The sequence below is a fragment of the Tinamus guttatus genome, unplaced genomic scaffold (genome assembly GCF_059628265.1).
Source record: "Tinamus guttatus ecotype Peru unplaced genomic scaffold, ASM5962826v1 Tinamus_guttatus_pri_ptg000223l, whole genome shotgun sequence".
Classification (NCBI taxonomy): Eukaryota; Metazoa; Chordata; class Aves; order Tinamiformes; family Tinamidae; genus Tinamus; species Tinamus guttatus.
Window position 1 is genome coordinate 641171 of NW_028288757.1, and position 24674 is coordinate 665844.

At 57.6% G+C, this 24674-nt stretch overlaps 1 protein-coding gene across 1 annotated transcript in view; it reads right to left on the reverse strand.

The window, feature by feature from the left end:
• MYO18B (myosin XVIIIB) overlaps window positions 1-24674 on the reverse strand; it is a 51072-nt gene that overhangs the window by 23780 nt on the left and 2618 nt on the right. Inside the window, exons 4-17 of the mRNA XM_088525050.1 lie at window positions 21399-21543; window positions 15722-15892; window positions 14006-14096; window positions 11211-11403; window positions 9791-9871; window positions 8893-9040; window positions 8558-8717; window positions 7640-7823; window positions 6951-7119; window positions 6740-6849; window positions 4608-4673; window positions 3026-3154; window positions 2641-2784; window positions 1412-1501 (exon numbers count right to left, since the gene is read on the reverse strand). Coding sequence (XP_088381176.1) covers window positions 1412-1501; window positions 2641-2784; window positions 3026-3154; window positions 4608-4673; window positions 6740-6849; window positions 6951-7119; window positions 7640-7823; window positions 8558-8717; window positions 8893-9040; window positions 9791-9871; window positions 11211-11403; window positions 14006-14096; window positions 15722-15892; window positions 21399-21543 — 1881 coding nt within the window. The remainder of the gene's footprint in view (window positions 1-1411; window positions 1502-2640; window positions 2785-3025; window positions 3155-4607; window positions 4674-6739; window positions 6850-6950; window positions 7120-7639; window positions 7824-8557; window positions 8718-8892; window positions 9041-9790; window positions 9872-11210; window positions 11404-14005; window positions 14097-15721; window positions 15893-21398; window positions 21544-24674) is intronic.

Genomic DNA, 24674 nt, shown 5'->3' on the forward strand with positions numbered 1-24674 from the left:
GAGTCCCTTCCGAGGAGCAGCGGGCGGCAGAGCCGCTCGTCCCAAAGCGGAGCCTCCCCGCTGCCCCTCGCTGCCGCCGCTCGCGTGGGGCCACGCGCGACACCGGGGGAAAGGCCGGCTGCCTTCGCTGCAGGCGTCCTCCTCGTTATTAGCATTCATTCTGTTAAACTAAGCCACTTCGGGTGCCTGTGGAGGTCACCACGATTGCAATGTGGAGAGTGTAATGAGAATATGATATATTTGTATATAATTTCCTATTCTCATTAGAGCCTTTGTCAGGAGAAGGGGCTGCATTTGCACTGCCATTTCTCAGCCCACTGACACTGCGGTGAGCCAGGGCAGGGCCGGGCGGCCCTGCTCCCTCCTGCGGCTCCGGAGAGCACGGGCCGGGATGCAGCCGGGAGCACGGCGCTGGGATCGGGGCCGGACAAAGCATGCAGGCAGCTGCACGGAGTGTCAAAATCCTTAGGGATTCACGGGGACAAACAATGAGGTTATCTCTGGGGGTGTCACCCCATTTGCCAGGCCAGAGGTGCCCGCAGGGACGCTGGTCCCAGCGCATGGACTCGGCTCCTGCAGAAGCAGCCTCCGAACACGGGTGCTGCTGGCAGCTCGGGCCCTGCGGCTCCCTCCTCCTCACTAATCGCTGCCTCCTCCGCGCGCAATCAGGCGCTGCGGTGCGCGAGCTGCACCAGGCACGGGCGGCCGCATTAGCGGCCTCAAAAAGAAACAACCGCTGTGCGGCTTGAACGGCGGCGAGCAGCAAACGATGATTGCGCCCCGAGAAACAGCCCTCTCCGCCCCGACCGCTGGGCAGAGAGCGGCAAAGAGCTGCCGGCTTCCCACACGGGCACGGTTCACGCCTGCAACCTGGAACAATTAATCACCGGGTAAGGAACCTTCTCTGGTGATTAGAAACAAAACAAAGTGCTCCGGCTGGTGGAGGAGCACTGATGCACGGCCAGGGGCTGAGGTTGCCAGCTCCAGTGCCTCGCTGCTCTGCCGAGGCCGGGGAGAACCGCAGCGCTGGAAATGGTCACAAACTGAAGCACCAAAAGTTCCACAGGAACTTAAGGAAGAATTTTTTAACAGTGAGGGTGCCAGAGCACTGGAACAGGCTGCCCAGAGAGGTTGTGGAGTCTCCTTCTCTGGAGATCTTCAAACCCGCTTGGACGCAGTCCTGTGCCACGTGCTCTAGGTGACCCTGCGTGTGCAGGGGTTGGACTGGATGATCTCTAGAGGTCCCTTCCAACCTTAAGCATTCTGTGATTCTATGAAACTCAGCTGCAGGCGCGGGCGGCTAGTCCTGCTCGAGTCCTCGCAGCGCTGTCCTCAGCCATCCCCACGGGGCTGTTTCCACCGCATTCCCGGAGGGCCCTGCGCGTGCCCCGGGGCAGCTCCCTGCCCTTACCTTGCTTTCCAGCTTCTCCGTGTTCTGCCTGAGCTCACTGCATGACTGCTCTGATTTTTCTAGCTTTCTTCTTAGTGCTGCCAGCTCCTCCTGGGCAAAATTGCAAGAAAAAGAAAAAGATTTTGAGAGCTCCAATATCCCCAGTTTATTTACGAATACATTGTTTTCTGTTAAAACTAAGTGGGAGAGACATAACTGCCTTATTAAAAGAATTTACCAGGCAGATTTGAAGGCTGCTCGCTGCAAATTGCTAGGACTCTAACTCCTGACATGAATTTTGTTGGAGGGAATGTCAGCTTTGGTGTATGTACACCACATTGCACGAGAGAGAAGCAAAGCTCAGAAGCTTGGGATGAGCATCCAAGCGTCTGAACTTTGCTCAACAAGCGTTCCTCGCGACGCTGGCAGGCTACCGGAGCGGGGCAGAGGCACGTGGGCTTCTGTGGTTTCCTTCAGGCTCCTGGCTGCCGTGCTGCCCGCTTTGATGTGCAAGCACAAGCAGAGGGTGCAGAGAGGTGACAAAAACAGAGGACAAGCGGTGGCGGCGGGGCAAGGCAAATCTTGAGAGGGAAACGCACACTTGGCCAGCTTTTATTTTGTCTGAATCAGGCTAAAAACATCTTGTTAAAACTTCACTAAAGCAAGAGGAGGAGCAGGAAAGCCAGGGAAGATGGGCCAGGAATTTGGCGCAGGTCACACACTGTGAGAAAGGCTGAGAGGTGGCTTTCCAGGCCAGCAAACACCCACTAAAGAGTCTCCTGTCACCGGTTTCAGCTCTGGTAGAAGCAAGCACAACTCCAATGACATTCCAGATCACAGTCCCTTATGTCAAGGATGGACTTGGCTTGCTCATCCCAAAGACTGATGTGGGGGACAGCCAGCAAAGGGCTTGGTGTCCAGAGCCCAAGGGACTGGTGAGTCGGGAGGGCACCAGGACAGCCACATCCCTGGAATGAGGCTGGACCATGGGACACCTGCAACCGCCGCTCCAGGGAGGGAAGGGTGTTATTTCTCCCTTTGTAGCCCTATAGGACATATTACTCAGGGCAAAAAAATGCAGTGCTAAGAACATGAAGACTTCTGGATAGCCAGAGTAATGCTTCCCTTGGCAGCAGGTACCTCCAACTTGACTAGTCTGCTAAGCAGTGCCCCAAAATCATCCCATCCCATCCCGTCCCATCCCGTCCTGTCCTGTCCCGTCCCATCCCGTCCCGTCCCTGGGTACATACCTCTTTGGCACGGAGCTGATCTTCTGCAACACTGATGCTGAGCAAGGGCCGCACACGGCTCATGAGCTGCCACCAGGGCCAGTGGCGCACAGCCTGGTAGAGCAGCAGGTTCTTCTGGATGCAGCGCACGGCCAGGCGCTGGATCTGCAAGGAGTCGCAGCTCGCAGCGGCACCCAGCCGTGCAGGGAAGGGCCAGGCTGGGCTGCTCGGCCGGTTCCACGGGAAGGGACGTGGGGAGCCGGCAGCGAGCGGAGGGAGCCGCGCGGCATCGGAGGGGACAAGCTGCGCGACACGGGTCACCTGCTCCGCGCGGTGCACGGGGCTCTGTGCCACCGTTCAGAGGTTACAACAAGCATTGGGTATTCGTGGCCCGAGGGATAGATACCTTTAGCTTCTTGAATTTCTGCCGGCTGAGGAAGCCCTTGCACGCTGCCTGCAGGAGGATCATTTTTGGGGATATCAGCTTGTTGCGCTGCTTCTCCAGCCTGGAGATGACCCCTGCCTTCAGGAAAACCTAGCAGCACACAGGGGCAGTTAGCCACCCTCGAACAGGGTCTGTCACCAGCATCCGTCCAGCCAGGACACCAAACCCACCAGTCTGTCCCCAGCCCCCTCCAGTGTCCTGAGCCACCGTCACGGGGCCAAACACGGCCCTGCAGAGGTGCCAGCTGCCCTGTCCCCCTGGTTTCCTGGGGACTTCAGTGCTGAACACCCCTGTCTTTTCACTGTGCTCACACTGGTCATGTCTCTTCTCTTGCCTTCCCTTTTGACATAAGCACCAACCACTCACAAGAGGTTGTACGTCCTTGAAACGTCCATGGGCCACTGCGTATCTCCTACCCTCTGCAAAGACCACGCTGCTGCCGCTGCCCACAAAGGCATTTCCAGCAGCACACATAACAGCAACGGAAAATGGATGTGGTTTACAATGGGAAGAACAAAATTAACCACACCATTTTCTTCATCTGATCTTGCCATAAAGACGCTATAAACAGTAGAGATTGCTAATGCTGTTGAATTTAGCCCACTATCGATCTTTCAGAATGTAAGATGTGTCTCAGGCGCTGCCTGCTGAAGCCCTTGGGATGTGGACCAATTGCTCCCAAATATTGTGCACCATTTGCATAATTCAGTTTTAATAAAAAATAAAGTATGTTTGCGAACCCTGTGGCATACTTAAAGAGCTGCATTTTAAAGATGGCAAATTGAATCAAAGCACAATTCCAGGGAAATTCACTTTCTTGAGATAATGCTATGATTGCTTCGCCACCTATTTGATTGTCTCATTAATGTCTGTATTAACTTCACAAGCCAGTGAGTTTTAGAAGCTAGTACAAAATCAATGCTCAAAGTGATGGCAAAACTAACTCCTATATAACAAGAAGTAGCTGGAGCTGCTATCACACTATTGATTAAGTACAAGAGTTTCATAGAAGAGATAATTGCAAACTGCAGTACACAGGATGAAAGTAAGTTATGCTGCTTCACAGAACTGCTCCATGAATTCCATCTTTATAGACTCCAGGAGCTAAACGCTAGCATGCATACAAAATTAATTTTTCTTTGAGGTTATCAGCTTTAAGTTCATATTTTGTTGCTGTGACAACTATTGCATCTGCAACTGCCCATTTCAGCAGCCTTTTAACCCCAATCCATTAAAGACCACGAGTTTCCTAAGCCCCATTTAGTTCAGTGGGAAATCAAAGGTAATTAGGTACTTAAATGCCAGTAGGAGCCGGGTTTCGATGGTTAGGTATGTAGTTTACCCAGGGTAATGCTTTCAAATGGGGCCTGGGAGGTTCCTCCTCAGTTTCCACCAGGCTTTGGTCCATCAGCCAAAGCTCTGCAGCACGGGAGATGCTTCTCCTCGTTTGGGGAAGCCCGGGGTGACCGGCAGGGCCTGGCTGGGGACGACTGTGCTCGTACGCACCGAGGGCAGCGGAGAAGGGCTCGTTCTTGCCCCGTACCTGGCTGCGTCCCACCGCGATGCTTTTCTTCTCCAGATCGAGCGCCTGGAAGAGCTCCTGAATGGCCTGCAGAGAGGGAGCACATCAAGGCATGACACGGACCGGCCGCTCGCACCGCCCCGGGCCCAGAGCAAACTTGAGAAATTCCGAAATAAATATTTTTTTCCCTCAATTTTTCATTTAATTTGGGAGCGTGAGCAATAAGATCATCCCTATAGCCAATAGAGACCAACCAAAACACCCCCCAGTCCTCCCAGCTCCTGCCTGATTTCCAGCCACAGTAACTGCAGCCCGTCTGCACATGGCAGTGATCCTTGATGGAGAAGCCCCGGATCTGCCCAGGGTCCCGCACCTGAACGGAGCTTTCATTAAACTTAGCTCTTTCTCAGGCTTGCAATGAAACCGCCGTCCATGTGCACTTCTCCAGTCTGGGATTTATTACAGAAATATCACTGAGAACCCTTAAAAGATATTGGTAGATCTCCTGAGACATGCTACTAAACAAAATATTAGCCCAGCAGCTACTATTTTTCTCGAAAAATGTGTTACATTGACAAGTACACTCCACTACTTCATACATTCCCAAGATACTTGTTTACTAAGGGTGGGAAAAAAAGACAATTCAGTTTCCAGCAAGCTGTTGTAGACGATTTTACCAAATCAGAGATTTTTAGAGCACAAAATGAAAACAAATGGCCGTTTGCATCTGTGACTTCCCGCGCTGGGAGCCTGGCGCACGGAGGAGCCTCCAAACCAGCTTCTCAGCCACGAGCACTGGTTGGAAAGGGCTTTTTGCTGAGGTGGCTTTGGAAGGACACGGACGGGGATGTGCGGGTGCAGGAGAGGGAGATGCTCCCGGCGTGTGTCCCAGGGCGCTGCCGGGCCATCCTGAGCCTGCATCCCCTCTGCTCAGGGAACCGTGCGACAACGAGCTCCAGGGAGCATGGGATTTTCCAAATCTCCTGCTTACACACCGCTAACAGGGCCCTCCCTGCCGTCTTACAGCGTTTAATAACAATATTGACCTTTTCCAACTGTCAAACTTGTCTTATTATATCCCGAGGTCTTAACTGCGTTTGCGCACGCTGGCTGGTGGTTTGCACCACGGTGCACGTGGCTGTGTTTAATCCATCTCCTCCTGGCTCTGCCCACCCCAACACTTAGCAGCTTCTGCACTGCCCATTTATCCAGAAACAAACAGAACCACCAAGAGCTAAAACCTTCTACCTCGTTTCTGAGCTCTGTCAATCTGGAGGGTCAGCACGAGGCAAGGAGACACCTCGGAGCCCTGGGGATGCTCCATGGGAAGTACCAGAGATCCCATCTTGGATGGGGCGAGGGATGGGCAAGGCAAAGGGAGTTCATGGGCACAGTGTGTGCAGCCCTGCCCTGCAAAACCAGCCCCATGAGGCTGGCAGCACCGGAGAGCTCTGGCGTCTGCCTGCTCCAAGCAAGCAGGAATTTCAAAACCATTTACTTTTGAGTATTTAAAAAAATAGCAGGCTTCATTTCCAGGTTGATTTCTCCAAGTCCTCTCCATGGTGCAGTGATGCCAGCAAACACACTACACGAGCAGCAGCCCAGTCCTGAGGGGCACTGAAAGCTTTGCTGCTATTCCGGGAATGGCCCTGCAGCAGCCGGTATCCCTGCCAGGCCCAGCGGGTCAGCCTGCACCTCCCTGCACACATTGCTTCTCCATCACTCCTAGTTCCTGAAGATGGTTCTGCACCAGGAACCCCCTGGACCTGCACTCCCGCTGTCCCCACACAGCTCTGCGGGCTGGCACCCTCGTGCACAACTGTGCAGCCCTGCAGCCCAGGGGAGCTCTGTGCAAGGGAGCATTGCCCGTGGCTGCCGGGAGGCTCTGGAGGCTCCCAGACCCACAGGCAGCAGCTCTGTGGTCCCTGAACATGTCAGGATCAACACGGACCTTGTTTCACCCCTGGCACCAAACAAACAGGCAGGGCTGGAGGCGGGAAGAGGCTCCACTAGCAGTGCAGGGACAGGACGGCCAGTGCCACACGCACGGGTAACACGACTGCCCGAGCAGGGCTGCGTGTCACAAGGGAGCTCCAGTAATTGCTCCCAATTGCACAGCCTGGATCGCTCCCAGCACGCGGCCCCGGCCGTACCTTGCTCTCGTCGGGCACCTCGTAGGCAGACATGTGCCTCTTCATCACCTCCGGAGCCAGCACCTGGAAGCGGCGCCGGAATTGCGCGAGGGGCAGCCGATCCGCGTAACCTGCACAGGCGGGAGGGCAGGAACGTTTCCGGGGGTCGTGCGGACGCCAGGTCCCGCCGGCCCGTCCTTTCCCGGGACGGAAGGCGCGTGCGCAGGCTCACCCGCGCGGTGCAGGCGCACGGCGTCCAGCAGCTGCGCACCCGCCAGCTGCGCGCGCAGCACCGGCACGTCCAGCCGCAGCTCCTCCTCGGGCGCCGCGGCTCCGTCCCGCGGCACCAGGCAGTGGATGAAGTGCAGCTGGGATCTCTTGAGCAGGTTTATGAGCGCGTCCTGCCGGATAACGGAGATCGGCAAAGGCGTCAGGGCTGGAGGGAGTGGGGTCGCACGCAGGGGCGGGTGGGGGAATGGGGAACACAGGGGTTGCACATGGGGGCAGAGGGGCCAGCGCTCTCTGCCCAGCTGGGGGTTTAATGGGCAAAAAGGAGCAATTCTCAGAGCACTAGAAATACATCTGCATAACCAGGAATAGCAGCTTGTGCTGCAGGTGTGGGACTAAGAGGCAAGTCACAGATACCAAGCAGAACCTTTCTTTACATTGTCAGGAAAATCAGTTAGAAAAATGCAACAAGTGGGTGTATTCTTGCAAGGGCTTAGGGCTACAGAGCAGGGGAGATGCAGGGCCCGGAGGAGGCCTGGCAGACCAGTCTGCAGAGATTACGGCTTGTCCTCAGAAGAGGACTCAGGCGTCTCATTACCACTAATGCCAGCGGGAGCCTGGCACACAACTCGCACGGCGGGCGCTCCGCGGCATCGCGCCCCGTGCAGCCAGGCACGTGCTTGGGGCGCTCACCACCTGCAGCCTGAGCTGGGCACACACGGATTTCCTCTTCACGGCAGCGAAGCTGTTGGAGAAGGTCTTCCTGACGCAGCCGATGCGCTGCAGGGCCGCCTGGGAATATCCCTCCAGGCCTGTGACGGAGCGACAAGCCAAGGGCGCTCTGGACCGGGGCAGGAACAGATCCCTCAGCGCGTTCCTGTCGGGAGCGAAGCAGAGAGACAAGGGGGACAGAGCTGCAGCTGCCGGGGCCTGGGAAACCCTCTTGGCAATGAGGTTAACAGTCCTCTGAAGGGGAAGCAAAAGGGCCCTGTGCATCCTGGCACTCCCTGCAAGGCCAGCCCAGACCCACCAGCACCAAGAGCCCGCAGAGGGCAGGGGGTGCAGAGGCACCTTTCCCTCTGCCGCTTACCCCTGCCCTGGGCACCGAGCTGTTCGTGGTTATTAAAACTTCCCTGAACTGAAGCCCAAACAAAATGAGCTGAAAGTTGTTAAACAGAAGGTTAAATTTACGGTGAACATGAAGATGCCAATAGCGGCTTGATTGCATTTCAACTCCAATTTAGCCTGCAAGGTTTCCAGCAGCACGAGCACGAGCGGTCGCTCGGGGAAGCTGCCCTTGGTGGGCAGCATCTCGCTGCTGGACACAGCCACGCGCCGACCCGACCGCCCTGCCCCGACGCAGGACGGAGCCTGCATGGCCCCTGCTCGCCCTGGCGCCCGGTGCAACCTGCTCCAGCGCAGGGAGAGGCAACGGGAGCAGCGGGATGCCGAGCTCCTGGCCAGCACCGCACTGGTTATTCCCCTTGCTCGCCAGCAAGGCGAGCGTCACTGGTGCTGCGGGGAGCGAGACCCTGGGCAGTGCAATCCTAACAACACCCCTGAGCCTCGGCGTGCACTTTAAACACCCCTATGCCCTGCACTCTTACTTACACCTTGGACTGCTGCAGGACCTTGATGGCATTTTGCGCAGACAAGTTGAGTTTGGCTTTGCTGACCCAGCCGGTGAGGTCGTAGCGGACGGGGTCTGTGCCCAGCTGGTGGAGGATCTCAAAGTGCAGCTCCTGCTCGCACTTGCGCACGTAGCGATCCTCTGCAAGAGCAACACAGCAGCAACGGGAGCTTATGGGGCAGTAGCTGTGGGGCTGCATGTGCAGAGAGGTCTGCAGCGGTTGCATGAAAAGGGTTTTCCTGGGCTCGGTCCTCCTGGCCCTGCAAGGCAGCCAGAAAGCCCAGGGAGCTGCCGAGCTGCCCCACGCGTCCCTTACCCTCCAAGTCAGCTCCTGTCTTGGCAAAGTAGGAGCAGAAGCGGTCGAAGGCAGCGCTGTCCCCAGAGCCTTGAACCAGCGCCTCCTCGTCCAGGATCCACAGCAGCCCCCGGGGCCCGGCCGCTGGGCTACCAGGCAGAGCCTGTGGCTAGTGAAGGAAAAGCTGCTCAGGGCTCGAGAGAGGCAGGGAGGGCGCGAGCTCTGGGAAGGGAGGCAGCCCCTGCCCAGTCGGCTCCCTGGACCGGGCTGGGCAGACCTGGCCTGAGGCAGCTGGAGCTGCTGGGCCGGGGCTCTGGCCACCACAGGGATAAGGGATTTCTCATTTCCAGGTCACCAGTCCGAGTCCAACCTGGGCGCACATCTCGCAATTCAGCAGTGGCTCTTTGGCCATCTACGGAAGACAAGTTGGGCTTGGGCGGCCAGCTGAAACCCGCAGCATCGAGCGGCACAGCACGTCCCGGGCGCTGAGCACGGCCCCGGCAGCGCTGCCCTTCCCGGGCACAGGGAGCAGCGCTGCGAGCCCTGCCTGGAGCCCCGCATCACCCGACGGGATGAACAGAGCTCGGGAGAGACAGGCTGGGGCAGCAGCGACCCTAGGACATGCAGAGCTCATCCCAGGGGCTGTCTCTGCGCCTCCACCAGCACTAAAACGTGCTTTAAAGCACCAAGAAGATCCCGGTCAATGCTTTAAAACACCAAGAAGATCCCGGTCAAGGCTGTACCCTTCCCTCTAACAGCCCTAGAAGCTGCTCTGCTTGTGCCAAGCACATGACGAGGGATCACAAGACATCCCTCTGCCTCCTGGCTCTGCTGGGAGGGAGGAAGGTGCCTGTGAAGTGCCGGAGCTACTAGCATGGGCAGAGCAACAAATTACCCTCTGATTATCAGGACAGATTACCTGTGATGGGTTCAGATCGAGGACAGACAGCGTGGCCCTTGGAGAGAGCTCTGGAAGATCAAAAGACACCTCAACATTTTCCTGGAAAACATCAGTTAAACGTTCACTTCAGTCACGGTCTGACACATGAAATCCAAGAGGAGAGGCACTTGCAGACAGGGGAAGAAGGTGCTTCCCGCTCTGCGTCGCGGGACAACATGGGCTGAGCAGCATTCCCGGCGGGACCGCTCGGAAGCGGCGCAGGGCACAGCCGCGCTTGCCGCCGCGCGGAGCGCTGTCAGGACCGCGGCGCTCACAGGGCTTTGCAGCACTCCCGGGTGTGCCAGACAAGCTGCATAAATAATGCATGTGGAGAATACGGAGGAAAAAAAAAAAACCTGAAGATTTAACAAGAAAGCATCGAGAAAATAATCAATTATTTAATTTGCAGCTTGAGCGCTCCCCACTGTCTTTGTTAAATTCCCCTTTCCGAGAGCAGAAGCGCAGGTCGAGCGCTGCGCTGCCCGGCTCGGGGTCCTGCAGGGGCTCACGAGGATGCCACGTGTGCCGGAGCCGGAGCAGAGGCAGCTCCACGAGCAGGGACCCTCGGCACACGGAGCGCGCGGAGCACGCGGCCTCCCGTGCCCCCGTGCAAAGCAGGGATGGAGGTTCAGCGACACGTGAAGCTTTAATCCCTCTCCGTAGTAACGCAGAGAGGCTTTGTGCGGGGACTCATGTCTGCACCCTGCGCGCGGGCCGAGCAGAAACGAGCAGCAGGCTCTGAATCCCACTCGGCACCAGGCACCGCTGGGGCAGCGCTGTGAGGAGCCCCGCGCATCCCGCTCCGGCGCACGGATAAACCCATCGCGGGAGCCTGGAGCTCCCAGCAAGCACCAGGCACCTGCGGATTCCTCATTGCCGAGGAGCACACGTGCAAGAGCCAGGTGGGAATATTCAGCCATGCAAATTCAACTACTTTTCCAAAACCAGCAGTATTAAAGTACTCATAATAATGCCTAACAAGCTTGTGTCTGTTTACAGAACTGTACAGCAGTTTATTGCTGGAGTAGTTTACCATTTTCCTATTAATTCTCTATGGAGCACCTGCAGAAACTTAGCAAGAATTCAGCTGCACGAGCAGAAGGGTCCAAAGCTTTCGGAGCTGGGGAAAGCTTGCCCGAACAAAAAATGCCCAAAGGAGTCTGGCCTTTCTAGCATGCAAGGAACAGATCCAAGATGCATGCAAGATGCAGACCCAAGAGGTCTGGGGCAGCCTTGGCTCCAGACCCCCCTGTTTGAGCTCCTCGATGGTGGCCACCACTGCAGGGGACGAGGGCCACGAAGCCACATGCAAGGCTCGTGCCTCTGGGGGCAAGCGGGACACCGGGGCTGTCACCTGGCCGGGAGCACAGCCTCGACACCTTGGCAAGCGGCCCCTCACCTCTTTGTAGCGCTCCATTTCGGAGACGAACGCCTTCTCGTAGAAGAGGGCCCGCAGCCGCTCGTGCACGTAGTTGTGACAAAGCTCCTCGAAGGTGGCCGCGCGCTCCCGCCGCTGGTGCCGCGGGTTGTGGAAGCCGGGGGTGTCCACCACCGCGATGGAGCCCACGGAGAGGTGCGGGGACGAGAAGGACCTGGGGACACAGCCGTACATGGGAGCAGCCTTTCCCGGAGCGCCGCTGCCTCCCCAGCGCGCGACCCGTCACGGGCCCCGTTCCAAGCGGTCACTCCAGCACCCGTGACCGTCCCAGCACCTTCCACCCACCCGTGTCCCCAGACCTGGAGCACTGACCGCCACAGAGCACATTTTCCTCTCTCGCCCCTTGCAGCCTGGTTTTCACCCACATCTTCACTGATCTACTCAAGCCTGGTGGCTTCTCCTTGCCTAGAAGAGCCCGTCTGGCATGGGCTATTCCAGCCTGGCCTAACGAATGCTTCGTTAATGAAACGATGAGATGCATCCCCTTCCGCGTTCGTTCTTGTCCTGACACTCTACTTATTTAAAATCCTAAATCTTAATCCAAATGCATTAGGTTCAACAAAACAGTTGATTTGAAAAGTGGCAAAACCGGCCTGTGATGCCACCACTGATGACAAGGTGAGTTTGCAAAACACGGATTGTAGGACCATGACATACATGGTTTTGTACAGGAGAAAACTGCCGATCTTTAGTTCGTGACTAAATCTATCACTGGAATTGCTGACAGTAACAGGTATTATCTGAGGAAGAGGCAGCAAGCTGGTTCTTGGGAGAAGGAGAGATGCTGCTCACAACTCTTCAGATGCTGCTTGCAGCCACTCGCAGAGCTGCAGAGCAGAGCTGCAGGGCAGCACAACCCTGGAAAATCCCTGGGACTTTAATCCACGGGCTGCGGAGCTCCCGGGCGCTTCCCAGCGCCTCCTCCTGCGCAAGGACGAGGTTTTAGAGGATGCATTTCTGCTACATGGCACAGGCCCCCAAGGGTCCCTGCACCCCATGGAAGTACAAGGTTGAATGGAGGAACAACAGCATGTTCAGGAGCTGCTTAAAGACTCCGAAAGCACAAGGTTGAATGAAGAAACAAAAATATACTCAGGAATCGCTTGCAGAAATTCCTATCAGCACGTTCCTGCAGCAGCACCAGCGTGTGTGACATTCTGGCACTGCAGAAGCTGAAAACGATTCGTGTTCACAATCATTATCAGCTCACTGAGGAAAATAACATTTTCCTGACTGCATTGAAACATCTGTTTTCACTTGGACCGACACAATTTCTGTTGCAACAGTTAAAAGGATTTGTTAGGTCGGCTTGGAAAATAAAATCAGGAAAAGCAAAGCAAGCTTTATAGGGAAGACAGGACGTAGGACATACCTTCTGAGCTAATGCTGTATTTCAAGAGAACCAGCAATATTTTGCTCTTCTGCTATTGCTGAGACCTTACAGTAATTCTTCTCTGAAATCTGCTTGCCATAAGTTGAGTATGCAAGTGTAGGCTAAAATAAGCCTGTGACAATGACACAGAGTATTTCCAATCACCAGATTTGATGTGGATGCTGACTTGGAGGATTTGAGTCGCAAACCAGAGTTAAGAAAACTAAATGGGAACCTGGTTCTTCTCTTAGCCCACTACTAAATCACTCCATTTGGGTAGCTCATTTCAGGTTTACACCAGGCGAACAGGCAGACACCCGACCACAGAGGATACCCGTCCCGTCCTGCCTCTTGAGTTGGAATGGAGAGCAAGGACGTGCTGCTGGGATGCCAGAGCAAAGGAACACTTGCTGAGCTTCAGCAGTCCCCAGACAACGGCACACAGACTGATAAAGCATCCCTGGTGCCAAAGCGTCTGATTTTTGATGTTTTGATCCTGTCTTGCAATCAAGCTTTTATCGAGAACCCATTCCTAGCAAGCATCTGCCTGCTTCACCATGGGAATCCCCGACTGGTTGGTTGCTCTGTACATACTGGTAACCTTGATTTCAATCTGCAAAGTCACATCTATTATTAATAAGTAAACAAGCTGCATCTCTCGGCGCTGCAATGCTCTGATTTCAGCTGCTCGGTATTTACACTTACTGTGCTACCTCCTGGGAGACGAGATTAGTGGAAGCATCTCCAGAGCAGAAGCATCTGACGGAGGTGTGTGCTGCAGCAGAAAACGTGCTAATCGGCTGCCAACACCGCGGGCATCCCATGGCCAGGGAGGTTTGGCTCCCGAGGAGCCGGGAAGGCTCCGGGCCAAGAGCAGGGGAGCGGGGAGGCTGCAGACGCGTCTCACTGCAGCAAAAGCCTCCACCTCCAGAAAAGCCAGGCTCGCAGCGGGCAGCGAGGCAGGGCAGCCGAAGGATGCGGCGCCGGGATGTGGTGCCGGGATGCGGCGCCATCCCTGCGCACCGGGGAGGGCATCGCGGCACCATGAGGGCGCCCGGGAGAGAAGCAGCAACCTGGCATGGGGTGACGCGGCCAAAGCCAGCAGGGAAAGGGCAGGGAGGAGGGATGGGAGGGCCTGCGGCAGGGCTGGCACCTACTGCTGCTCACTGGGCACTGCTGGTGCGCGCTGCCAGGCGCGCTGGCGCGGGAGCCCACCGCAGACCCCACAGGCAGCAGCACTGATATTTTCAGATTACCCTTCTGCAGCAGGCAGCGCTGCCCACTAGATGCATCTCCCCATCAAGACTGCTCTTGGCTCAGGCCAGAAGGACACACGAGCCACGAATGTCACCAACCTGCCCTTTTGGCCCCGCAGCGCCCGTACCTGTTGATGAGGGAGACGAGGACAGCGAAGAGCTCCTCGTAGAGGCCGGCAGCCATGCCCTCCACGCACTCGGCGCCCGTCATCTTCGGCCCTAGCGTGCGCAAAGAGAAGAGCAGCAGAGACAGCGTCAGTCCCCGCGCGGCGCCCGGCCCACGGTGCGCCCATGGCGGCATCGCCGTGGCTCTCCGGGCAGGACAACCTGCACTGCCCCTCGTTTCTGCCTGGCAGCTGCTACATAACTCCAGCTACACCAGCAATCAATACCCAGGTGTGCATCTCCAGCTCCTCTAGTGCTGCTGGCCTAATTCATATTTAAGAAATAAATCTTTGCTGTATTAAGGGCCAGGGCTGCAAGTTCTTGCTTTTATCAGCGCGGCCTGCAGCAGCCCAGCTGTAATTCAGTCACCAAGGTCTAGTCTGGCAGGGAAAGGCTGTCCATAAAGCTGGGCAGTATCTGCTACGCTCCCCTGGCACGTGCTGGGTCTGCAGCTGAAAATCAGCTCCATGCATCAATGCGCAGCGTGTCCTGGTTCTGCAGCGGGCAGCACGCGGCACCGCGCGCGGCAGAGCTCCAGCCGGCTGCATGGAGGCGTCCTGCCAGCTGCCCTTTTGCTGTCTCTCTTCTCCCTTTTAGTCCTTCCTCTTCCTTTCCTGGGGGAGCTCTCCAAGCCTTTCCCGCTCTTTCTTTCCCCGAAATCCCGCCGGTTGCTAGGGAACAGGCAACCTCCCCGCGCCCTCCACCACCCGGCTGGGCTGCAGCACGCGCCGGGAGCCGCGAGCCCTGGCTGCAAACGCGCGCGAGGGGAAGCAGATCTGCAAAGAAAACATGGTCACAAAAGGGGAAAGAAAAAGCGTGCACGTTGGAATTAGGTTGGTGCTCGCTGTGAATTGCTCTCGCTGCCCAGACAGCAGCAGCCAGCAAAATATTCTCGTGCCTGAAGTGAAATGGCCTCTGTGTTCTGCTTAGACGTGCCTGATATTTGCCCCTTGGCAGCTGCTCGCTGGTGCCGACGTGTCCCCGCGCCGTCGTGGCAGCCCTGGCACCGCTGACGGCGCGGGCAGAGGCGCGAGCCCTGCACCGTCACCGCGACCTCCTGCCCCTCTGCTCAGCCCTGGTGAGGCCACATCTGCAGTATTGTGTCAAGTTCTGGGCCCCACAGGACAAGAGGGATGTGGAGCTGCTGGAGAGAGGCCAGCGCAGGGCTACGAGGATGATCAGGGGCCTGGAACATCTGCCCTATGAGGAGAGGCTGAGGGAGCTGGGCCTGTTCAGCTGGAGAAGAGAAGGCTGAGAGGGGACCTGAGCAGTGTCTAGAAGTACCTCAAGGGAGGCAGTGAGGAGGATGGGGCGGCCTCTTTTCAGTGATGGCCACTGATAGAACTAGAGGGAACAGCCACAAACTGAAACACCAAAAGTTCCGCAAGAACTCGAGGAAAAATTTCTCAACAGTGAGGGTGCCAGAGCACTGGAACAGGCTGCCCAGAGAGGTTGTGGAGTCTCCTTCTCTGGAGATCTTCAAACCCGCTTGGACGCAGCCCTGTGCCACGTGCTCTAGGTGACCCTGCGTGTGCAGGGGTTGGACTAGGTGACCTCTAGAGGTCCCTTCCAACCTTAAGCATTCTGTGATTCTATGATTCTGTGACCAGACCTTCCCACCCCCGGACAGTGCCGAGCACAGGAGTCCCCCCGCGCCGCGAGGAAGGAAACGCGGGTACCTGCAGGCGCCTCCTCGGCCGGGGCCGGGCGGCCGCCGCGCGCCGTGACCTGCTCGATGATCTGCTTGAGGTGGTGCTTGAAGACGGCCGTGGTGAGCTCCTCGAGCTCGCAGCCCAGCGCCGCGGCCGCGCGCGCGGCCCACTCGAACTTCATGAACTGCTTCCTGCCCACTGCGGAGAGGGGAGAGAAGTGGCGGCGCGTGGGGACCCGCTGCAGCGCGGGACGGGCACGCGGGGCAGCGCTGCAGCCCGTCCAGACGTGCCCTGGGAAGGACAGATCCGCCTGGGCCTACGCGGCCGCGCTGGCTGGGGAGACCTCTTATTAATCAGCAGCTCCTTGGGCAGGTTTTAATTATATCCATCTCCACGAGAAATCCCGGCCCGCGCTGGCTAACGGCACCCGGACTGTGCAAGGGGTCTATGGGCTCCCTGCGACGGCAGCCGCGGGCTCCGGACACCAGTGACCAGGTCCTTCGTTCTTGTTCCCTCCACGGCATCCTGCGGGATGCAGCACCCAGGGGACACCAGGGACGCGTGGTGAGAACGCCCGTGGTTGGGCTGGGTGTGGGAGCAAAGCACAAACACCATTTTCAAAGCACAAACACCATTTTCAAAGCACAAACACCCTTTTCCGCGTATTTCAAAAGCTTCAGCGGACAGAACTAGCAGATGTGTTTATGGAAGCTGACGGGATTACGACTCAATCCCTTAAAATCCAGGCTCACTGTGCTCAGCCCCACCAGTGTTCGCTGTCCCCGTAACCCAGAGAGCAGCACTGCTCGCGCACCCTCCGCCAACAGAGCCGACACGCACTTCCAAAGGATATTATTTATATCCAGCAGAGTGATTCCAGCTTAATGATTAAAATCAATGGGGAGACAATCCACAGGATAAATCCTTTTACGGACCCAGGCATGAAAGTGGCTCTGGCGGCAGCCAGCTGGCCCGAAATCAGGGGCGGCAGCGGAGCAGGAGCAGAGGCGGCCGCGTGCGGACACCGCGTGCGCTCGGGCGGCGACGCACGAGGAGTCGGCCCCAGTCCCGCAGCAAAGACCAGCCCGTAAAATAAAGCAGGGAGCTGCCCACGACAGAAGGGATGGAGCAGGAGGCGGCCGTATCCTGCGGCCGTATCCCGCACCCGCAGCGTGCTGGACCCGGAGCACTTTCCCATCGGGGAGCTGCGTCGGGCTCCCATCAGTGCGAGCAGTCCCGAAACGCTGCCTGCGTGGGGGGCTGCACGGGGCTGTTCCCGGAGCTGCTCCGCAGCTGCTGAGCCCTGGAGGGCTGGACGGATCCCAGGCCCGGCCCCGCCAACGCCTCTCGCCACCCTCCCGGGTGCCGCTTCTGCCCCGTGCCCCCGCGCCCGGGGCGAGCGAGGCCAAGCAGCGTTTCACACTCCATAAAATATAAATAGCAGCAGCAGCAGCAGCGTGCGGCCGCCCAGGGTGTAATCCGACCAGTGTAAAACACGCCAGCTTCAACACCTAAAAGGTAATTGCTTTGGCACATCTAATATTTAAGAGAAGCCATATGAAAACCCAGCGTCAGCAGCAGGGGATCCTGTGCCTGCAGCTGCAGGTGTCGATGCCGCCGTGTTGGCCGCGCTGGAGGGGACGGGGCAGCGCCGGGGTCCCCGGGGCGCCCACGCAGGGACCCTGCACCGGCCCACGGGCCACGAGGAGCTGCCCCCCAGGGCAAGGAGCCCCCAGAGCTTTTAGGGCTCTCTGTGGCCCGCGGAGCGGGGACCTCGGCCCCCCTCGTCCCAGGATCTGTTCTGCATCGCGCCCTGCGTCTCCCTGCTCTGCTCTTCCCTTTGCTTTCTTGTCCTTTACGCTGCTAATGGGACAAATAAAGAAGCCATTTGTCCCTCTTTATTACCCTGGGTGGGGAATGGAAAGAGAGGAGGTTCCCTCTGGCTCCAACGGCTAATTTATTTGTCTTGCGCTAAATTCTCCAGTCTATTCTCTGTTGACCCATTGTCTGATGGATGACATATTAAGGCCTATATATAACAAAGCGAAGAGCTGGGTAATAGCATGATTAAAGAAATCTGCCATTCTGGCTGCATTTCCCCAACTGTCTGTAATAAAGATGTCAGAGCGCTGAACAGATAGTGCCATAACTTGCCGCATGCAGAGCCCGTCCCACCACGGGAACAGGCAGAAAAGTCCACACGAAGGATAGTCAATGTCAGGCCCCACGCTGGATCCCAACAGCCTGTTCCCTGCCTGGCCGAGCCACGGGCTAGGATGCTCAAAATACAAATCCCAACAAATCTCCTTGTTTCTGCTGCTTTCCTGGGCCCTTTCTAGGACAGAGGGATGTCCATCAGCAAGAGGGGGCAAGAACACAATGTCTTGCTCCTGATGGATCCATTAAATGGAGGTGGGAGTCCCAAGGATGAAGAGTCACCCCAAGCCCGTGGGCTGCCCATCGGCCTCCCCGACACCAACCAGCGCCGCAGGGATGGTCACAAAACCCCTCGCAGAGCAAGGGCCCTCTGGCAAAGCCCAAAGGCGGCTCTGCCCTCGGTGCCGGCGTGCGCGGCCCTGCGATGCAGCCCCAGCTCCAGCTGCGCGGCCGCGCGCTCCTTCCTGCCCTCCTTTCTCATGCCTGGGAACGGAAACGCGAGGCCGATACCTCCAGCTCCAGCGGAAAGAGATGCAGAGAAGCAAAAACAGGAGCGGAATCAGCTGCAAGAGAGCCCAGGAGCCGCCGTGCAGCAGGTTTGGCACAGAAAGTCCTGAGCTCCAGAGGACAAGGCCTGGCGCATCCTGCTGGTGAGGGGTGCGTGGCGGCGGGAGCCGCGCGGGCAGGAGCTGCCGAGAGGAAAAGCCGGGGATGTGTCGAATCCCAGAGTCGCTGCTCCATCAGCAGCCAAGCCTGGGATCCATGGAATCCCAGCGTCGCTGCTCCGCCAGCAGCCAAGCCGGGATCCATGGAATCCCAGCGTCGCTGCTCCGTCAGCAGCCAAGCCGGGATCCATGGAATCCCAGCGTCGCTGCTCCGTCAGCAGCCAAGCCGGGATCCATGGAATCCCAGCATCACTGCTCCATCGGCAGCCAAGCCTGGGATCCATGGAATCCCAGCATCACTGCTCCATCAGCAGCCAAGCCGGGATCCATGGAATCCCAGCGTCGCTGCTCCATCGGCAGCCAAGCCAGGGATCCATGGAATCCCAGCATCACTGCTCCGTCGGCAGCCCCGGCACGGCCGAGCTGGGCTCCCACATCCTCACCCTCCCAAGCACAGAGACACCCACCAGCAAACTCCAAACGGTGCAGGCAGGTGTTGGAAACGCTGCAGGGTGCTGGGGGAGACGGGAGGGAAGAGGACGGAGGAGAGGAAGGCTCCCCCATGGAGCTGCCCGTCATCCGCGCGCGTCTTTGCTCCGGGGCCGCAGCCCACGCAGCGGTGCCAGACTGCGCCGCGCTCCGGATGCTCTCAAAATAATAACCAGCTACATCCCACACACCGTGCCGGCTTTACCGTTTGTTTTTCCCTCTGCAGCCATGACCACCCCAGGGACAGATATATTCGTCGTAAAAGGGAAACTCTGAGTCAGTGCTAATTATGGATACGCCATTCCCGCACCCTTTTAGCAACACGCAGTAATGAAACATTAAGATAAATTTGGGCATTGGGTTTTGGTGGAATTAAGAGCAAAGCGTTGTTTCCACTTCAATTACTGAAAGGTCTCTACATCTCGAAGGCTGCAAAACAGCAGCTTTGAGGTGGGTTCTGGGTTTCTGCCAGCCCTGCCGAGGATGCAGGGAGTCCCTGCAGCCCTGGACCCGGTTGGGATGTACCCGGTGAGCTCCCGTTCCCATCCGAGGATGTTGGGACGTGCCCGCTGAGCTCCCCTTCCCATCTGAGGATGGCCCCATCTCACGACTTGGCTAATCGGCTTCCAGCCCACCTGGAAACTCCATCCCCACCACCTCAAGGGATGTTCAAGGGGATTTTCAAGGGGGTTTTGTGTCCCACAGCGTCACACGTCACGCGCGGGCTCTGGAGCAGCAGCAGAGCCAGCGCGGGCTGAGCAGACCCCGGCTGTGCCGAAACCTCCCTCCCTGTTACAGAGCTAATGAATAAATGAAAATACAGCACACAAAAGGAGCAAAAGCACTTAGGTGAATGGGTACCTGCGATGCCCTGCTGGCCTCTGCCTGTCAGGCTGCTTTCCCACAAAAGGAGCTGCTTTAACACGTTTCAAAGGCAGTGATAAACGCCGACACCAGAACAGAGCAGGCTTTTGAAATTCAACCTTTTTTTTCCTTGCTGTTCTTCTAGCTACAAACTTGTTTTCCACTCTCAGCCAGTGAGAGACAGTGCTGGTCCCCCCTGCTTCAAACAGAGAATGTGACGAGATGATGCAATGAGCAGCAGAAAATAACAAGAATATTTAAATGGCAGCGGGGCCGCGACACGGAGCGCGCCGCGTGCGGGGCCGCTGCTGCCGGGATTACGATGCCGCCCGGGTGCCTCGAACGCAAGGGAAAAAGCGGCGATGGAGCTTCCTTTGGTGAGATTTCAAGGAGGATTTTGAACTTCAAAGTTTATAAAAGGGGAAGGGAAGAGATGGCTATCAGGAGACAGGTTTAACCACATTAAAAGAGTCATCGCCCCCACTGAGACTTTTGCTCCACGCAGCTTTGATCCATTTTTCATCCGTACTTCCTTTCATTTCTCCCCTTTTGTTGACACATGATGGGGGAATCAATACGCGAGCGCGCAGCCGAGACATGCTCTGGTTGTTAATCCTGCACCCGAGGCAGCTCCGGAGCCACAAGCCCTGCCCGTTGCTTCCTCTCCCTGTCCACGCTGAAATAGCTGCCACCAGATTGTCCAACCTAGCAGGGCCCTGGCCCTCGGCTGACGCGTGGGATGCCCGGGACAGAAGGGCCGGCTGAAGTTCACTGCACACATTCCCTCAAACTGAAAGTTGGAGTAAATCAGCTCCGGTTATTACATGAGTAAATTCAGAAGCCAACAAGAGCCTTCCCGCAATGCTCTGGCCTGAGACAGCAGAACTTCTTTTAGCAGCTGGAAGGGCATTAGGGGAGATGGGGCTGGAGGAAGGAAGAGCCAGACAGAGCAGGGAAGAGACAACACACTTCAAATGAGGACAATATTCACCCTTTTAAAGTAATTAATAAATGATTAATGGCAGAAATTACCATACGATGCGTTATGACATGTTGCAGAGACATTTTTAAATGTCTGTGCCTTAGTTTATAGCAGGCTTTATGCAGCCCTCGTAAACTGAAGTGTGTAAATCAACGTGGCTGTCTCTAAAATGGGTTAGAGCGTATCTTAAAATAATTTATAAGGGATAAGGCAATTTCTGCAAGACTGTATTAATAAAGCCTTTATAAATACAATCTTTACCCAGACTCATCCTATCATAATTCAGTTACTGCATTAGACACTCAAGAGAAGATTATGGCTACCTGCAACCTCCCCTTGCGCGGGCAGTGGGGACGGCGCAGGCCGGAGCGTGGAGCAGACGCCGGCGCGTTGGAGCGCGCGGGGACGTGCCGAGCGCCCGGCAAACCGCGGGGAGCACCGCGCTGCTCCGCTGCACCCCGCTGCCTCCGCCTCCTCCTCCTCCTCCTCTGCGCGTGCTGGTGGCAGCAGCAGGGACAGGGTGACGCGGGACGCGGGCTGTCCTTACCTTTGCAGGCGCCCGCAGCGCCCAGGTGGTAGATGGCGGCCAGGACGCGCCACGCGGCCTGCTGCTCCGGCGCGGCGATGCCCAGCGCGCCCAGGGCCGCCTGCAGCCGCGCGAACGCCGCCGCCGCCGCCTGCTTCTCCTCGGGCTGCGGAGGAGGAAACGCCGGCGTGAGCGGAGCGGTCCCGCGGGAGCAGCGCGGGGAGCCGGGGAGGGAACGGGGCGCGCGAGCCAAAGGCAGGGAAAAGCAGGCCAGGGAGGAGGAACACCAAGGGACCAAAGAATGGGTTAGGATGCAATGGGAGAATCCATCAGGAAGCTCATGCAGAGCTGCTGTCGGCAGCGAGCCGGGCCGACCCTCCTCATGGTGCCAGCCGTGCATCCCACACCAGCAGTGGCTGCAAAGGATGTTCAAGAGCAGCTCCTAAAAATGCACCTTGGGGGTCCTGCCCCTTCTGGGCACGTGAGGGCAGCGGGTCCTGCACCAGGACCTGCCCGGCCGCCTTCGATACGCGATTCACCTCGCAGAGCCCAAAAGCAGCAGCATCTGCACTGTGAGAGCACCAAATATCCACCCTCCTTTGCCATTTGCTATTCTAGGAGCTTAATCCTAGCAGGAGCTGTCTGTGTCATGCACTAGGGAACAGCCAAATGTCAGAACCCCAGGAAAAGTTGCATTTTTATACTTCTGACACAATAAATAGCAAAAACTCAAGTGCCCCACAGTGTACTGTAAGGAAAAGCACAGCTTGTGTCTGCGTCTGTGCGAGCTGCATGCCAGGAGCAGGACGGGGAAGGGAAATTTAGCTTCTTCTCACTCGTCATTGAGTTATTCTGGCTGAATTATGGGGAAAAAAATTTAAAAAGGCACCTGCTGGGGAAAGCTACCCCGGGTGCCTGGTGGGAGCAGACAGCTCCAGCGGGGCTGGAGCGCTTCTTCCTGGGGAGGAAATGGGCAGAAATCAAAGCGACTCCGGCACGGAGCGCGCGGGCGGGAGGACGGCTGGGCTGGCCGGGCCTTACCGCAGGGCACGATCCAATTTCCCTGCTTTTCAGCCCATTCCAGCATGCAGGCAGTGGAGCCTGCGGGCCCGACACAGGGCACGCGGAGCCTGTGAAACCCAGGATTTGTCCCGGCTGGGCTCGGGAGCTCATCCCTCATCCCATCCGATGAGCCCGGGATTTTTAAATTTATTTATTTTTGCAGACGTAGCCCCACAGCAAATTAGTTTTTCCCCTGAACTGAGGATTTTCGATCCAGACACATGCAGCCCTGAGGCTAGACATAGCACACGGGGCTTCAAGAGGTAGGAGCCCTGTTTTGGCTGCAAACATCCTGCGTGATCTAAAGGATTTCTGCTCCTATGAAGGCCTACGAGGCAGCTGCTAATGAGAGAGCCCGGCTGAGTCTGCGCTTTCCGCAGGCTCGGACGTTCCCGGTGCTCCTGCCTGCGGAGCCGCGGCAGGCGCCCGCGGCGCGCGGCTACCCCAGAGCGGGGCTGGGAAGCTCCAATTAGGACTGCAGTCTGGAAAATGAGAGCGCTGTGCAGGGCGGGACTGAACGGGCTGGACATGCAGAATTGCAAATATAGCCAACGTTTTATCAGAGAGAAAAATAATAACTAACCCAAACTAACCCAAAGCACAGTTCTGCACATATTTGCTCTCCTTCTTAGCTAATGCTTTTGACTGGGTGCTACCAAGGGCCACCCGTGCCCCAGCTGGCCCCACAAGCTGCATCCCGGAGGGGGACATCCCTGCAACGAGGGCTTGCACCAACGGCGCCTTCCCAGCGACAAGAACTCCCTGCTCCCTGGTGCAGGAGCCGCTTTCGGACCTCGCAGGCTCCTTTCTGCCCAGCGAGTCCTGGTGCAGTCCCCGGGTGACCCTTGGGCAGCAGGGAGGGACGCGTGGCCTCGCTGGCACAGCCCAGGTGACATTGCCTGGGAAGACACGCGGCTCACAACCGGGCGGATCAAATGGGCCATCTGCTAACGCTTGGCATGGGATGCTCTTGGAGCCCTCCCCAAGCCCGACGGCTGAATGGGGCTTTCAAGGGACACTTGTGTGTGTAGGGAGCAGCCCTGGCACCGCTGGGAAGGACAAAAAGATCACGGTGGGGACACTGAGGACGGGCCCTCGCGCTGACCCTCTGCCAGGGCTCGCGGGGAGTATCGATGCCGCGGCCGCCTCTCCTGCAGCCTGGATTAACGCCCCGAGCGCGGGCAGCCCCGAGCCGCTTCCCCTGCACTGGGAGGGACAGGGAAGTGTTTCCTGGGCTCCAGCTCATGCCATCCCGGAGGGAACGCCGGCCCTGCGGCAGCGGCATGGAGCCGTGCGCGGTGCCGGGCTCTGTCCCCATCCCCAGGCGCCGAAGCGCCGGGGGGACCTCGGACCAGCACACGGAGCCCTGGGCTCGTGTTTGGGGGGATGGAGGGAAGGTAATGACCCCCCGCGCTGTGCGCGTGGAGCTGGAGCGGCTCCCGCCGCGCTGCCGGCTGCGGAGCCTCCTCTCCCGCTCCGCGGTGCAAAGCCAGACGGTCGCAGCCGCCCGCCCCCGCCGGGCCGCTGCCAGCGGAGCCGAGCCCTCCTTCCAGGAGCCTCGGATTGATGGAGCCAAAGCAGCAATTGGCTTCTCGCTAACCCTGGAACAGCTCGTTCCATTCCTCACGACCCTCTCAGCGCGACTGGGGGGTCGCGAGGGGGCCCGGCCCTGCTCCTGCCACCGCCAGCGCTGCCTCCTCGCGCTCCTGCACCCGGATATTTGCACGCAGGGGACAGAGACGCCGCTGCCGCGTCCCCGGGAGCCGCTCAGCGCCGGGCAGGCAGCGGGAGCTGGAAACCTCACCCAGGGCATGGGAGCAACTGCTCGAATGGCAGAATTTGGCCATCGGATTTGAGCAGTAGCTACAGGAGAAAGATTGAATATTGAATTCATCAATAGATGATGTAAGTGCAAATTGCTGCAATTCATTCCAGTGCTTTGGCTCATTGGCAATCTGCCTAATCCTTGCAAACGGCTCAGACTAATAAGGAGCTGGTGCTGGAAATCAAATGCAGTATTTTCAGCCCCTAAAAATAGCGTTCTGTGCTCGACAAAGGAGGCGCTCACCCCTCTGAGAGCTGCTGTCGCAGGGAAATATCAGAAATTATTCACACTTAAAGCAGTACGTTCTGTCTCTGAGCTGAACGGGTGATATTAGAAACCCATGTATTTCCCCTGGTGAGCAGCTCCGCATGTCTCATTCTGAAATGCCGTAAGACAAACTCACTTCCAGG